The 16,741-nt window shown below is 57.0% G+C and overlaps 1 protein-coding gene across 14 annotated transcripts in view; it reads right to left on the bottom strand.

The window, feature by feature from the left end:
• SEPTIN9 (septin 9) overlaps positions 1-16,741 on the bottom strand; it is a 152,450-nt gene that overhangs the window by 20,273 nt on the left and 115,436 nt on the right. Inside the window, exon 1 of one of the 14 annotated variants that reach the window (XM_081029934.1) lies at positions 15,943-16,191. The exons of 8 other annotated variants lie outside the window; for them this stretch is intronic. In XM_081029934.1, coding sequence (XP_080886060.1) covers positions 15,943-15,970 — 28 coding nt within the window. In that variant the 5' untranslated portion in view covers positions 15,971-16,191. Of the gene's footprint in view, positions 1-6,297; positions 6,319-15,123; positions 15,321-15,502; positions 15,689-15,711; positions 15,879-15,942; positions 16,192-16,741 lie in introns of those variants that run through there. 5 more of the 14 variants (XM_081029924.1, XM_081029926.1, XM_081029933.1 and 2 more) reach the window with 5 other exon arrangements.

Genomic DNA, 16,741 nt, shown 5'->3' with positions numbered 1-16,741 from the left:
CCAGGCAACACCGGGCACACCAGAGGCCCAGCACACCAGCTGCCCCAGCCAAAGCTCCCGATGGACCATGCAGAGCAGACATCAGCTTGCCCATCCTCATCCTAGAACTCCACCTCCAGGAGGCCGGCTGGTTCAGGGGACAAAATCCAGAGTCCCTACTTCTGGTATAAGTGGCTGCATGGGGGAGAAGCTGTTGTTAATCAACTTGGGAAATGCAGGTGAAGGTAAGAGAACAGGAAGGCATCGGAAACCAGACACACAAAGACAGGGGTGGGTAGACCTTGGACAGGGAACCGCCTTGTAAAAAGATGTTAAAGAAACGGCTATAAACAGTAATGGTGGAAAAAGATCCTGGGGTCCCAGTGGACCAGGGCCACAACATTGGTTCATTCAACGATTATTTATTGAGCGCTTACTACATAGTAAAAAAGAGAGAGAGAAAAAAGACACTACAGAACTAAGATAAGTCTGAATGAAAACAGTGGTGGCACATAGGATCATGGAGTTCATTTATTCAAATGTTTATTATCCAAAACTTCCAGACAGCAGGCCCGTCCACGTAAGGAACCCAGTCTGGTACGACGGGTCGAGATTTGTGTGTGTGTGTCAGCAATCTCTTTTAGAAGCTGTTGAAAGGGAAGGATTCTCTCCCTTAAAAAACACACATAAAGAGACACCCACAAATAAATTTGGACAATATAGTGGAACAGGGAGTGTTCATTAAAGAACCCCTAGGTCCGTGGATCTCAATTTAAAAAAATAATTTAGTCTAATGGGAACTCAGAAGTTCAGAGTTCCGTGGCCAGAGAGGGTGAGAGAATGTTTAAAAATTACCAAAGGTGGGAAATGTGTTGGAGAAGCCAGGGGAAAGAGGAAAAGAGCTGACTGAGGTTGTGAACAGCTGGTCTCCATCACTGAGCATGGAGGCTGTGCCCAGCGAGCTGCCGGGGGTTGGTAGGGGAGACAGGCAGCACCTCTGCACAGCTCTGAGCACAGGATTTTTCCCCCATGTTCCCGTTAACCTACCCGCGCCACGACCAACTCCTCATAAATGTCACCAGGGAACTTCCTGTTCCCTTCTAAAGATGAAACACTGAATATAAACGGCCGAATTTTGCAAATTTGTGCGGGTGGGATCAAGAGCTGAGTTTTCAAAGCGGCACTGGGCTCATCTAATTTGATAAGTAACTCCCAAATCGAATTACACTTCACACTTTGTCGGGGCAGGAAGCTTCTCGTCAGAGCCGGGATGCCAGAAATCCGAGACTTTGCCCTCTGGCCTGAAACTCGGCTAGAAATCTTAGAAACCCAGCACAAAACAATGGGCCTCTCTGGAGAAAAGCGGGATTTGCAAATGCAAAGGGCTGCATTTCTCTGCATTTCTCTCTGCCTTGGAACGCCTTCCCCACCCCACCCCACCCCCACCCCCCAGACCCCAAGTCAGACTGCCATTTTATAGTCGCTGTGCCGGGGAGACTGGGAGCGAAGGCATACAAGTCAAATCAAGATGTCCCACGACCCCGTGCCCTTTGCAGGACCAAGGAGGGGACACAGCAGTACCAGCGATCCAACTCCATTCACTGCCCACCCAGGCTCCCCCAGTCTTTCTCTAACCAAACCCTTTCAAACAAGCCTCCCTCTTCCATTGTCCGGGAAGGAATCTCAAGAAGGCCTTCGTTTCTGCCAGCTCGGTTTCAATTGGCCCCGGTTGGGAAGGTCAGATTTGGACACTGTCCAACCCCCAGCCCCTCCGCTGCCCCCCTTTGGAAGAGGCCCTCTTCTGTTCTTTCATTTGCAGGCCGCCTCCTCCTCCAGCAAGCTCTTCATCAGCTCAGGGCCCATGGAGACATCAACCTCTGGGCAGAGCAGGCTCCAACCTGCAAGTATCCCCCTTCACCTCCAAAAGGCTGCTCGCAGAATTTACATCTCAGAGAAGGCCCGGGCTGAGCCCTCTACTTCCCATGTCAGGGGATTGACTTTTGTATTTCCTTTTCCACCATCCTCTCGCCTCTGTGTCCCCGGAGGCTCCTCCCACCCCAGGGAACCTTCCAGCACATAGAGCCCTACCCCAAAGCAAACCCAGAACCCAGCCTAGGCCGCCCACTGCATCCGAAGTGGCTGGCCAACCACAGAGACTCCGCTAGTTCTTGGCAAATGCTCGTCAAGTTAAAAAGAGAAAGAAAAGATCCTCCCCCACTGATGGGTGGGAACTGGCCATCTGTCACAGGGTGGAATTTCCTCTTATCAGGGATGTCCCCCTAATGGGGGGGCAGCAGTCGCCCCAGCCCCAGCCCCCTCTCCTATCAGCAGGCTGTCAGCAGATGCACACCAGAGCTCAGGGGATGGAGCTGGGGGCAACCAGGGGCTCTGCTCCCCCCACTGATGAAATCATCTGAAATAACAAAAAGTAGACAGAGATCTCGGGGGTGGGACAGGGCGCCCCGCTGCCAGGGGCTGAGCAGAAGAGCTTTAACCCAAAGACAGGAAGCAATTCCCTTCTCTCATGCAGATCGACTCAGGCCTCGGGGCACTTCAGAAAGGCAGAGTTGGGGGCTGAAGGCAGGGCCAGTTCTGGGCCAGGAGCTGAAGGCCGACCAGAAGACCCTTCAAGGAGGGAGGTTAGCTCACATCTCGGGGCTCAAGGGTCAGGAAGGTTGAGGGAGAATTGGGGAGAAGTCAGCAGCACCATTCTGACTCCTGTCACCCACCCATCTGCAGCTACAGCTCTGAGCTGGTGGGAGCTGGAACAGCTAGACTCATTTCTTCTCCCCACCTCAGGGCCTTGCCACTGGTCATTCCTGCTCAGGAGGGCAGGGGGTCTGGAGACAGTGGGCTCGTGGCCTGGGGACCTGCAAGGCCCCTTACATTGTTCCCTTGGTGCCAACTTTGCAGGCAGCCCAGATGGACTGTGCCCACCAGCCTGCAGGCCTGCTCAGATCCTGCATATCTGAAAGACCCCCCTGCTCACCGCCCCATGTCACCTCCAGCCCCTACTCTCCCACAGGAGCCACTCAACTGAGGGTATGTCAAAGCAAGTCCCTGTGAAACCCTACGAGACACCCTGAGGCTCTTTGCAAGTACAAGTGCACACCTATGACTTCAAAGGCACTCTGAAGTATGGCTGGATGGATGGGTGATGGATGGATGGATGGATGATGGATGGACATGTAGATGGGTGGAGGATGGATGGATGATGGGTGGAGGATGGATGGATGATGGGTGGAGGATGGATGGATGGACATGTAGATGGGTGGAGGATGGATGAATGATGGGTGGATGGATGGATGGATGGATGGATGTATGGATGGATGTATGGATGGATGATGGATGGACATGTGGATGGGTGGAGAATGGATGAATGATGGGTGGATGATGGATGGACATGTGGATGGGTGATGGGTGGAGGATGGATGGATGATGGATGGATGGGTGGAGGATGGATGAATGATGGGTGGAGGATGAATGGATGATGGATGGATGGATGGATGGATGGATGGATGGATGGATGGATGGATGGATGGATGGATAGATGGATGGATGATGGATGGACAAGTGGATGGGTGGATGGATGGATGGGTAGAAGGGTGGGTGGGTAGATGAATGGATGGGTAGATGGATAGATGGATGGGGTGGATGGATGGATGATGGATGGATGGATGGATAATGGATGAATCCAAGGAGTCTCAGAAACACACAGGCACCCCGCTATCCCAGGCCCTCCCTAGTATAATGCAGTGTGTATAGACAGCTTCCTGGCACCCATCGGGACAGACACTTCCATCACCCCTGGACACTGCCTGGAGGAGACGCTGGCCATGGACAAGGAGCAGACACCCCTCAGCCCCGTGCTGCATCAGACTCCACAGAGAAGCTGGCAGGGTCCATCTTCCCACCTGCGCTATGGCATAAAGTCTGAGTACACCTCTGGACTTGGGGTTCTGACCAAACTGAGTACCAGTCTTCTAAAAAGCAGAGCGCATAAAGATCACCCCTTACCCAAAGTCCCAGGGAATGAGCCTCTTTTCTGAAGTGCTGTCTTCTGTCAGCTTCTGTGAGGCCTCTGCCCTGGTCGCTGGCTGGACACTCTCCCCGGGAAGTTCATCCATCCCCTGGGCACTAAATGCCAACCAGTGCCAACCTCGCAGTTCCCTTGAGTCCATCACGGCTCAGCAGACACGTCCCACTTGTGCCAGGCCCTCGGCTTGGTACTGGGTATCAGAGGCTTCTGCCTTAGTGAAGTCTGGATGTCTCAAGCTGAATATGCCCCAAACGGCGCTCTGACCTAACCCCCACCTAAGTAAATGGTATCCCATGATCCAGTTATGACAGCTAGAAATCCAGGGGCCAGCCTTGGTCCCTCCCTTTCCATCACCCCAAACCCAGCCACCCACCCGAAGTCCTATCAATTCTAACCCACCACATCTGCAGGCGGTCGCCCTGCCTCCCACCCCCACAGCCACCGCCATTAACTGCCCACCTCTCCAATCCATCCTCCTTGAAGCACCAGGATGGACTGTTTGAAACTTAAAATCTCATCATTCCCCTGCTGGAAACCTGGTGTAGTTCCCACTACCCCTGGGATAACAGTCCGGAGGCCCCAGAATCCGGTCCCATCAGACTCACTGAGTGACCCTGAGCAAGTGACTTAACCTCTGTGGGCCTCACTTTTCTTACATGTAAAATGGGATAATAAGATTTGCCTCATAGGAGTGCTGAGGACCAGACAAGATATCTGCAAACACACACAGAACAGTGCCTGGCAGTGATGCCAAGCTTGTGTTAATGAAATACAAAGCCCATGCCAGCTCTCCAGTCTCAATATGGGCACTGTCTCCCTGGCTCCTAAAAGCTCTTCCAACAAGGCTCCCCACAGAGGTTCTCCCAGCCCAGAACGTTCTCTACCCATGCTGCTCCCAGGCGCTCCCCACTGTCTTCCCAGGGTGCTCATCTGCACCGAGTCCCTCTGTTCTTTTCTCACATGGCCCTGGTCACAACTTGTAATTCCGTATTTCATCCTGTTCTGTCCAGTGCCCGCCCGCCTGCCTCCACCATCCGGTGGGACCTCCCAGGGTCTCTGATTCGCTGCTCTCAAAACCTTACACATCAAAGCATCCAGTAAGATGCTGCCAATGAGTGGTGAGCTCGGTGCCCTTTCCTCCCCCCTCCTCTCTTCCCACAGTCACGGGGAGACACCACTGCTCCCTCGCAACCCAGGTGGCGCCTCTCCAGCCCCAGCCCCTCTCGAGGTTCCCGGAAGTGTTGGCCTGCATCCTTTCCCACAGGCTTCCCCGCGGTTTCGGTGTGTGGCAGCCTGTGAATGAGATGTTAACAATTTCCGGTTTCCATCGTCCTTCTGGAGCCACAAAGAATGGAGGAAGGATGGATGGGCTTCCTGGGCCAGCTCCTGCCCATTCTGGAAATTTTGCTCAGGAAATGGCCAGTGACGGGTTAGGGGTGCCCACTGGAGAAGAGAGGTGGGTGGAGGCTGGCTAGCCTTTGGCAGGGTCTTAACCCCACCCCCAGCCAGGGCCCAGCGACGCTGAGGCTCTCCCAGGAGCCTAGCAGATGTAAAAATGGGCCGGCAAGACTGGTGGGCAGGCGACTCTGATCAGAACACCGGGGCCCATCTCTGTCCTGACTCTGAAATCTCAGCTGGCTTGGCCTGTGCTACAGTGAGGACTGGGACCCCTACGTGGAGAGACCAGGCCACCGGTCACCAGGTGTCCCTGGAAGAAATGCAGCTGAGACCCAGTATCTGCTTCAAGAGTTTCATGGTCCAAGGATGACTTTTCCTGGCATCTAGTAATTTGCTGTCCGGCAGCTCAACATGACAGATCACCAGCCCAAACTTGGAGTGATTTGGGCAACTGGCAAAGAGAATTTACTGAGACAAACCGGGGATCCACAATGTACAAGACCCAGTCGGGGCCCCCAGGAGCTCAGCCAAGAACTAAGACACATCAGAGAAGCGCCGACCTCTGGGCTGGCCTGCACACAGCACTTCACAGTTTACAAAGGGCTCAACTTTGCTTGGTCGCCTCGAATCCTCACCTTCAAGTCCTTTCTTAGATTCCACATTTCCTGCGGTAATTAGCTGCGACTTTTGAAATCGGACCAAAAGAACAAAAAACGACAGTAACAACGTGTTACACAAGCGGCGGCGAAAGAAAGTTCAATTCAGGAATTGTGCCAGTCCCTGGGGGTCTCCCACACTTGCTGGGACCCAGGATGCCCTCCCTGGCACACAGGCAGACCTGAACCCACCCTGGCACCCTCCGCACCCTGGGGGTGACCTACTGTGGGACAGAAAATGCCCGCTGTCTTCCAGTCGCTCTCCGCAGCCGGCCGGCCGGAACCTGGGAGCCCGAGGGTGGGAGCCTGTCCCCTCCTGGTCCCTCCAGCTAACAGCTCAGGGAAGGAGGCGCATTCATATGATAATTGCTGCCTGCGAACAGCAGAGGCCCCTCCAGCTGCCCGGCCAGCCGGGAAGAGGAGGGAGGGGGCCTGGCCCTATCTGACCGCTCGGCTGCCTTCCCAAGATTACGCCTAATGGGCTCTTCCCAGTGCGCTCAAGGGCTGCACGCTGAGTAGACAGAGAGGGACAGCTCGTGAGGCCAAACTTGGGGCTGTTGGGGGAGCAGGCGCCTAGATGTGTGTGTGTGTGTGTGTGTGTGTGTGTGTGTGTGTGGTGGGGGGGGCCTTCGCTTATGCACTTGTGTGGTGGTTTAAAATGACAGTGGACAGGCATTTGTTTTATAGTTTAACTGTTGTGTGCTAGGCATAGAAGGGTCCAGAAATGCTGTAGCATGTTGTTCCCCAAGACCTCGGCTCTGGGAGACCTGTGGCGGCCCACACCCCCTCGCTGGATCCCAGGGGCAGCACCCTGCATGTCCACCTTCCCAGGAAGGAAATGGTATCATTCCCCCGCCCCCCACCCACACACAAGGCACATTATCTCAGAAAGAGCAGTAGCTTCCCACACCCCCAGAACTCTCCCCTACCTTCCTAATGGGAGTGGGGTACACCAAGCCCACCCACTCCTCTCACACTGGAACTGCTCACTGCTGCACACTCCCGGGGCTTCCCAAGAAAGGACACACAAACCTTCCATTTCCCCTTTCTGCCTAATTCTGGGCCCTGTGCAGCCAAAGGAACCTAGAAATCATGCCAGGACCCAGCAGCAGACCCAAGTGGCTACCTGAGCCCAACCCCCACCATGTCCAGGCTGAACCAATGTGGATTCATCTTATTCCACTGAGCTCGCCCTGGACTCACCAGGAAACAAAAGGACCCCTGGCAAACTGCACAGACACAGATTCAAGACCTGCTACGGGGAGGAAAGTGTGAGATGCTCACAGCCCCGGGGGGCCAGGCCCAAGGGGTCAACAGTGCACCCCACTCGCAGGGGAGCCAGACATGACCTGGCCAGTTCCCCCAGAGAAATTAAAACACACGTCCAGCCCAACCTGTACGCCAGTGCTCACAGCTGCAGGAGTGACAACAGCGGAAAAGTGCAAACAGCCCAAATGCCCATCACCTGGAGAACGGAGAAACAAAATGTGACACCGCCATAAAGCGGAACACTACTCAGCCATGAAAAGGAAAAGTGTGGACGTTACCCACCATGGACCTTAAAAAACATGTTAAGTGAGAAGCCAGACACAAAGCAGATTAGTGGTTGCCGGGGGCTGGAGGGAGGGGGATGCGAGTGACTGCTGATGGGACAGGTCTCTCTGGGGACATGAGAAAAATGTTCTGAACGAGTGGTGATGGTTGCGTAACTGTGTGAATAACCTATAAACCACTGAATTGTACACTTTAAAAGAGTGAATTATGTCAATAAAGCTATTATTAACGACAACCAAGCAGGTGACCTGTGCCGGTTCTCCAACAAACCAGAGTCAGGACTGTGTCCTTTGCGTGCAGGGACGGCCCCCAGCACCGAGCCAGCATCCAGCCTTCACGTCCCCCCGTCGACTCTGCAGACCAACGGTGGTGGTGGGGTGGGTCCTTGTACCACCAACGCTCATTAGGACACACCATTCATCTTAAAACAGGGCCCTCAGTAGGTCACAGAACGACCCAGGAGCAGGCCCCTTTTAAACACAGACGGAAGCCATAAACCTCAACTTGAAAGCGGAGGAAGTGGCAACAGCAGTAACAGTGCAGCCAATCAGCACCCAGAAAGGCCGCCCTCAGCTCCTCCCAGGTCTTAGGGCAGGAGGAGAGAAGGGAAAACCTCTGCTCCCCAAGACATCCGCTTGGCTTGCAGTCCCCCTGCCTTGTACCTGGACCAGCCACCTGGCTGCAGTAGCGACAGGACCCAGGCCTGGCAGGGGGGCCAGGTGCTGAGTCTGGTCAGCGTCCACAGTTTAGCGTCCACTGCAGGCCGGAGGAAACCACTGCAGGCGGGAGCCAGCAGCTGCTGGAGGGTGAGGGGGGGGAGGCAGCCAGCAGATTTCCTGGGTTGTCTCTGGCAGGACCCACCCCAAATCTGTTAGAGGCCCATTCTCTCCGTCCCCCCATCCCAAACCCTAAGGACGCAGGGCAGGCAGAGCCTCTGTGAAAACGAGACAGAGAATTCATTAAGACCCACTTTTACCAGTGGCACAGGCCCCAGAGGGAGAGGGGCCTCGGGGTTGCTCAGGTTTAATTATTTGGGTCTCCAAGTACCCATACTGTTAATCACTCTTTACTCCCAGATGTCCTTGGAGAACCCCGCGGTGAGCTGGGGAGGAGCCTGGTGAGCAGCCAGCTCAGGGGCACACACAGAGGGGGCTTCCCTCAGCCCTGGCCCCTCCTCAAACACCTGGACCCTCAGGGGACCCGCCTCCCATCCCTGCCTCACGAATCTCCCTGGCATCCCTATGAACTGGCAGCAGACAGGAGTTTCTGCTGCTGAGATGGATGGAGAAACTGAGGCACGTGCAGGGTGGGATATCAGTGGTTCATCCTTCCACATCCCAACATTGACGTGGCCCCGGAACCTGCTCCGGGGAGACAGGCGCGTCAGGCCCCTCCCTGCAGCCGGGCCAGGTCTCAGACACTGAGGGAGGTCCAGGAAGCATTGTTGGATGAACACAGGGACTGAGTAAGACAGGGTGGCCCGGGCAAGGTCCCAGGGGCCTCGGGAAGACAGGACCAGGGCATCCAGCTCCTGGAGAGGCTGGGGAGGCAGCCAAGGCAGACAGGAAAGGACAGCTGGGGGACTGCTTATTGAAACTTCGTGCCAGGCAAGCAGGAAGCAGGAAGCAGGCATCTGCTGAGGGGGTGTGGCATGGAGGTGGCACTCACGGAAGTGAGAGGCTCGAGGAGCAGCCAGCCACCAGACCTTGGAGCTGGACACACGGGCACACTTCCCAAGCCCCTTGAGGATGCCCTTTGGCCTGACCCTGCCTTCCAGCCCCACCTCCATGGGCACCCCCACACCCACCTCTGTTTCTGAACTCCGAGCTTTCTCCCCTCGTCCCTACATCTCAGCTGCTCTCCTTCCGTATCTCGGGCGAGAGCCCAGAGCCCAGAGATGCTTCTCAACACTTCTGGGTCCTGAAGCTTTTGAGTCCCAGCTGCAAATGAACTGCCTTCCTGGGGACACCCATGGGTCCTAGGGCAACTTATCTTAGAGCCGATGTGTAATTACCACCTACCCGGGTCGGAAGCTTCTAGAAGGGCTACCACAGAGCTGGGACTTAACAACCAGGGTAACATACACTTAACATTTCCACCTCTCCAGTTCTGGGCTAAATGTTTTGTTTGATCTCTATCATCCCAATGACGACCCCATGAAGTGAAACTACTATGTTTTTCACACAGAAGACTGTGGCTCAGCGAGAGCAGGTCACGTGTCTTGGGTCACATAGTCACTGAGAGGTGCAGAGGGACCCAGGGAGTTCATCTGCCCCTGTGTGAAGCTGCTGGAACACCTACCAACCTCATGGAATGTGGGGAGCCTGCAGTCTGGCTCTCCGGGAAGAATGATGGGGCAGGGAACCAGAATGCTGCCGTTGGGACCCTCACGGGGGCTGTTCCGGTGTGCGGTCCTGCCTACGGAGGAGGTGGCACAGGGGGCTCTAGGGAGCCGGGGCTGTAACCAGGCTGCGAGCAGGTGGCACTTGGATTGATAAGCAAACAGGTCTTAGGGTAGGATGGCCTGGGGTAGAATGGCTCACTGGGTCGGCTTAAAACCCATTTCTTCTCTAAGAATCAATTCACTTATAACAAATAAACCTTATTTACTTGTTCTCTAAGTGTAGAAAGTTACGGGAGGCACTTTCTCACCAACCTAAACACCTCTGTGGTGACTTTGCCTCAGTTTTCATGTCTGTTAAATGGGGCAAGAGCCCGGCCCATGTGTTTTAAAATGAAGTTCTGGGACCGAGAGGATGGATCGTGGTGTGTGGGTGAGTGTGGACGGGTGGGCGGCCAGGGCTGCAGAATCAGAAACACCTTTCCCACCTGTCCTCAGCTTCTCACAGGCAGAGTGGGTGAAACCCTGGGATCTTTCTGTTTTCCTAGTTTTTAAACTACATGTGAACCACTACATGGGAAACTACATGGGAAAAAGCCTTTTAAAACTTGTTCTTCTTCCCATGAGGAAGTTGGGAAGGATGACGTTTTGCCATGGAAACCTTCTGATCCATCATTTCACTTCTCTGCCCCAGCTTCCGCCTCTGTCACGTGACCCACCTGCTGGTGACAAAGGTCACTTATATGAAATTCCCTGAGTTGAAGACCCAGGGACCCCGGCACCAGCCCACTGTAAACCGGGTCAGGACGGCGCTGGCTGTGGGGCTGCGGCCCCGGCAGGCGACAGCTAAGCCACTAATGCATGACAGCACTACATCAGCAGAATGTGGTGTGTGAGCCACTTGGTGCCCTGTCACCACTGGGCCGGGGGCAGGTGAGGGAGGCCACGAGGCAGAGAAGTCGTGGGGGAGGATAGCCTGCTGCCTGCTCCTCGGGATGGAGACCCCCCTCCACCACCCTCTGAGTTGATCTCCTGCCCTTGGCCCCCGCCCGCCCCGTCCCCCAGCCACAACCCACAGTGATTCTCCCTCCTCTGACTCAATGGGGCCGCTGTCCAACTTGTCATTAGTCTTCGGGGCCCACAACTGTCACCCGCACCGGGCAGCTTTTCCTCCGGCCTCGGCAGACAAGGAACAAAGACGCGGACCCCATCCTCACTCCTCCAATGGTCCCTCAGCACCCAGGCACGTGGGCAGGGATGCGGTCATTTGGTCCAGTCCCCTGCCACAGGGAGAATGTATTCAAGTCACTGAAGACATGCTGCTCCTTGTCCCTTTTTCTTAAAAAAGGCTTCGAGGAGACACGTATAAAGAGAGCCAGACGCATACCTATTCTTACAAGGCTGTCGAGCTAGCCTAACAGAAACCACGCGGTGTTTGGATAAAGATAAAATGCTGCGGTCACCTGGGGCTGACCCTGCATCCATTCAAACATTAACTGAGCCAGCACCTGTGACCCAAGGACAGAGATCAATAAAACACAATCCCTTTCTCAAGTCCAGTCTAGTGAGAGACAGACACAAACATCCCCAACTGGCGGGGGGTGTCCTTCACCAACAGGGGAAATTCACTTCCCTGCTCTGGCCAGGAAAAGCTTATCTTCTGTCCCATGTCAGAGGCCCGGTGACAGGTACCTGGAACTAGGCCTGGGAGATAAGCAATAAGGATCTGGGACGCAGGAGGCGGTCCACACACATTCCATGGACCGACGACCATTTGGAGAAACATCCAAACTGGATGACCATCCCTGGGCACCAGGTACCTGGCATCCCGCAGAGCAGGCCGTCTGGGGGCACGGACCCGGGCAGGGGGAGCCCCATGCCAGCCAGGTGCGACGGTCAGAGCAGGGGCGCCCCAGCGGCTGTGAACCTTCCTCCTGAACCACGTGGAGATCAGTGTTGGCGACTCAACCCCAACCTGGAGCTGGGGTTGCAAGTGTAGCCCTGGGCGTTCAGGAGCCGACATCTTACAGTGTCCCCCACCCCCAGCTTCAGGAGAATGACAAGAAATCTGGGGGTGCTTCTGCCATGATCCAGCTACTGGACCCCAATTAAAGTGTTTAAAAATCAGATTTAGGCTGGAACAGTGAGGAAGGGGGAGTGGGCAGGTGGGTTATCTTCACCTTTCAGGGCCTTTGGGCTGAGCTGACTCCCAACCCCCCAAGCCAAGGACCAGCTGCTCCCCCAGGACACCAGCTGCGGTGAGCATTCACTCTGCTCTGGAGGCCGGAAGGGCAAGTGGCAGCTCAGGCTGATGTTGAAAGTCTGATTCAAAACACAATCCCTGGGCCTCGCAGGATTAAGCCCTCTCTTCACCTGCGCTCAGAGCCTGGCAAGAGTGGTGACTAGAGAAGAGAAAACGATGAACCCAACCACACCCCAGGGAGGAGCCAAGGCCGCTGTGCCAGCCCCAGAACGAGGCTCCTCAGGGGCCCCCCGGGGAGGCGGGCGGGGCGGAGGGCTACCAGGTGGGGCAAGACACCCTGCTGAGCCGGTCACCGGGTTCCCAGGCCACTCCTCATGGGAGAGGCTCACCCGCAGAGCTGACTGCATGGCCGACCACCCTCCACAGCGTTCCAGGGAAGGCCTCCTAAGGCTCCACCGAGCTCCTGAGAACAGGTCCCTACCTGTCCAAAGAACCAGGTTGGCGCTCTGTAAACAAATCAAAGCTTGGCGCTGGAAGGCAGGAGTCTGGGAATGGATCCCACCCAGCCAAGGGCTGTGGTTTTTGCTGGAAGCGTCTTCCCTGAGACCAGCGCTGTGTGGAGCTGGGGCCTCCCTGCCCACATCCAGCCCCACGGGCGGGAGCAACAGTGTGTGCGGCAGGCTGACCGTCGCTGCAGATGACCCCAGCCCCAGACGCGGGGCGCACAAAGCGTGCGTCCTCACCCTCATACACTACAATCATCCTTCCTGCACACGGCCAACGAGAGAGGGAAGCAGCCAAGCATTCTCGGGTGGTATGGGAAAGCCAACCCAAGATTTAAACATGCAGCTGGGGTGGGGGACTGGTTAACGGAAGCTCAGCCATGATGACAGGCTTCCTAAAAAAGCCTGGAGACCTTTGACACCGGAAGCCGGGCCGGCTCCAGGCTGGTGGGGGGCTCCCCTATGGCCAAGGGTCTTCCCTTCTATGGAATGCCTCTCAGCCCCTGCAAAACCACCCTATCTGGCAGAGCAGCTCAGGCCTGTGGTGACACAACAGGAAGTGGGGAGGGGGTGGTGGCCTGGGGAAGTGAGGAGGGGGTGGGGTGGGGAGGTAAGTCAGCCCAGAGACTCTACTTGCCCAGCGGGTACAGAGTGAAAGCTCTGAGTCCCATTGAGGCCAAGGGCAGTGGACCTGGCCCTCAGGGAGTGACCCCAAAGGCCGTCTTTGGCTTGGGCCAGTGGGGCCCACGACAGCATTGGTTACTATCTGCCTTGTGACTGTCCCCTGCCAACAGAACAGGGCTGTGTCACCTCCATCTCAGAATGCTCTGGGCCCCGGTGCACAGTAGGTCCTCCCCACGCACGCGCCAGCTGAGCTGACAGTCCTCCCTGTCCCAGCGCCAGCCCCAAGGAGCAGAGTCTGGCAGGAATACAGACACAAACCAGCACATGCAATCGTGTTGCAGGTGCCACAACATGGAAACGATTAGGAGGCAGTGGAGACCCCAGGATGGGTGGGCGAGGGCTCAGTGACAACGCAGGTTCCTGAAGACCGGCTTAAAAGAGGTCAGACACAGATCGGGGCCTCCTTCCCCAGACACATCTAAACCCAAAAGACACCGGAGGGGAGCGAAGGAAGCAACAGAGGCCTCACGTGGAGGCTCGCGGTCTCCTCACCATAAATGGTTAAACAAACTTACTCGTCCTAGTTCCTGAAAAGGAGCCCCCTGGGTTGCCGCAGGAGCGGGCTAAAGAGAAATGTCGTTTCTGTAAACACCCAGGGAGACCCAGGAAGGTTCAAGGTAAAGCAATAGAGAATGAAGGGGGAGAACCACAGGTACTAAGGGGACAGGGCTTCTACCTCCGCCCCTAACAGGTTTTTCCACGCGGGATCCAGGCTGAATTCCAGGCAGGGTACTGTCCCCGCCAGAAACCTGCTGCCAGACGGCACATTTTTCTCCGGCAGAGGAATTTCAAACTTCTCTTTGGTGAGCAGAGATGTTCCCCCAAACCTCGGACAAAAATGCCAGCAGATTTCACGGCAGGGAGGAGAGGGAGAGGGAGGATGAAGGCAGTAGCCTGGAATCTGAGCCAATCCCCGGGGGACATCAGGATGAAGTTTCAGAGCAGATGGCACTGCCTCCGAGCACCTCAGCTTTAGTGCATGGGGTGACATGCTGTGTTGGCTGTGCGATTTGATCTGGGGTTTCTTCCAGCATCTCAGCTCAGCTGGCATGCCCCCTTGGAAGCCAGGTCCCCAAGAAGTTGCTTCCTCCCCCTGCTCCTTGCCAGGAAGTAGGACACGCTCCACCAGGTCTTCCAGCAAAGCAGCACATGCATTGCTGGCCCCCACCGCCTCCCTCCCCTGCCCCCACTGCACATCCCAAACCTCCCAGGAACCAACAAGCTGAAGCAGAAACTGCCTCTTAACAATGCCGCCGGCTGGGACCTGATTCCCGCACTTAGTGTCTGTTGAAACTGATGGCCAGCCCAGTCCTCGGAGCCGCCTGCCCCAAGGCTGACAATCTGTGCGGAAGGAGTGGCCAACCCGCAGTCTTGGGCCCTCCTGGAAGTCAGGGAAGCCCCTTGATGGCGGTAGGGAAATTGACTGCTCCAAGCAACTCCCGCTGGAGGAGAACCTAACCACTCGGCTTAGCTGGCCAAACATTTACAAAGAGATGGCTGGGGCCGCACAAAGCCCTTTTCTTTGAGTACAGTTACTCAGAGGGTGAAAATATGGGCCCCGCGTGGAGACCGAGCTCCCACTGCCCCGTCTCCTGGGGACCGGGAGCTGTCCCTCCGGCTGGAGGTCCCCACCGGTGGGCCCTGGGGGGGCGCTACTCCCGGCCCCACCGCCCGGGCATCAGGGGGCTGCCCAAGAGCCTGCACACCTGAGGGCCCCCCTGCCACCGGTGCGAGGCTGGAAGGAACAAAGGGAGCGGAGCACTCACCCCAGCAGCGGAGTCGGGCTGCGCCGGCCGCCTGAGCGCGCGGCCCGCCCACCGGGTCACATGGCTCCGAGCCGAGCAGAGGATCAAAGGGGCTTTGTGGCTACGGAACAAGGAGCCTCCCAGAGCGCGGACAGAGGTAGGAGGGCCTGCGACTGCCTTCGAAGCGAGGCTCCTGGGGACTCACTGGCTCCGAGGGGCAGGGTGAGGGGAGTGGAGGAGGAGGGGCAGGCGGGGAAAGGGCCCCCAGCTGCACGGCGGGTGGTAACTGTGCTAAGAAGCGCCAAGGAGCCGAGTTACCCAGCCGGCCTCAGTCGCCCCAGAAGGAAAGTGACAGGGTTCCTGGGGAAGCTCCGGGAAGGAGAAAGGGGACGCGGCTCACCTGCACGTCCTGCCAGGCTGCCCCTGCCAGAAGTCAGAGCGCCTGCAGTCACCGGTCCCTCCTCCATTGCGTCCCCTGCCCGCTGCCTGAGGGTGGCACACCCAGGTGCAGCGTGGTGCCAAGAATCTGACAGTGCCCACGGGTGCTCTTTCCCTGCTGCCTCTCCCTGTGCACCCCGCCTGCCAGGTGCCCCACAGGCCCAGACCTACCAGCCCAGACACACCTAAGCCATCCAGGGGGCCTCCCCCAGGCTGCAGGTCTCCCTCAAAGCCCTGAGTTGTTCCAGGCTCCCAGGCGGCTGCGGCCGGGGGTCGGAGCACAACCAGCCCTGTTTGCCCCCAACTGCCGAGGTGTTCCCTGGTGGAGATGACACCCCGGAAGGGAGAGGCAGCAGGAGAGGAATGGGGCAGGGGCTGGGGGTGGGGTGGGGGCCGGCTCACCCTGAGCTCTTTCTTCTTCCTGGAGCATCAGAACAGATTCCAGTCCAGCTCCAGCTTTGCCAGCCCCTAAGGGCCTGGGCAATGAGTCACAGTCTCCTCCTTTCCCCCCTCCCTGCAGGCCCTGTGTTCAGCTGGGACCCCTGGGGGGATGGGCTAGGTGGTCCCTGAGGAGGGAGCCTGGGAGCAACCCTGTAGGGGCTGGAATGGGTCAGACCCATCCCCTGCCAAGACCTTTGACCCCCAATGCGTGAGTCATTCCCAGGCATGGGTGTGGCCAACACTGGCCCCAGGCTGCCTCCCACACTAGGCGAGAGCTCCTGGGGCTGATTGGGGGGATCTGCCTTGGGCAGGGAGCCATTAGTTCTGGTGCAAAGGAACCCAGAGTGAAGGCCGTTTTAGATCCAGTGGCTGGTTTCTTGAAGGGACAAGGAATACGGCCAGTGGTCCTCTTGCCTGCTAGAGGAACAACTCTGGCCCAGCCCCCATGGGCCATGACCACTCCCACGTTGCCGCTCCCAAGATGTTTGCTGGCTCAATTTTCCCATTCCCGGATCCCCCCAACCCCCATCATGTGGCTGGTGGGTGAGGCTCCAGGGCACCCACCCTATGGCCACACAGGCAGGCTATGTCCAGTTGGTTCACCCTCGGAGTTGCTCAGAAGCCAGCTCGTCCCCAGCAGCAGCCACTGCCCACTCCTGGGGGCTACTGTCCCCCCAATGGCCTCCGGGGTCTGCAGGTGTGCCACAAAGGTTTTAGGGGGTTGCTGTCCCACGGCCCTCCCTACCCCCATGCAGAGCAG

This window comes from Rhinolophus hipposideros, assembly GCF_964194185.1.
Source record: "Rhinolophus hipposideros genome assembly, chromosome: 20".
NCBI lineage: Eukaryota > Metazoa > Chordata > Mammalia > Chiroptera > Rhinolophidae > Rhinolophus > Rhinolophus hipposideros.
This window is presented reverse-complemented; position numbering and strand designations above follow the sequence as displayed.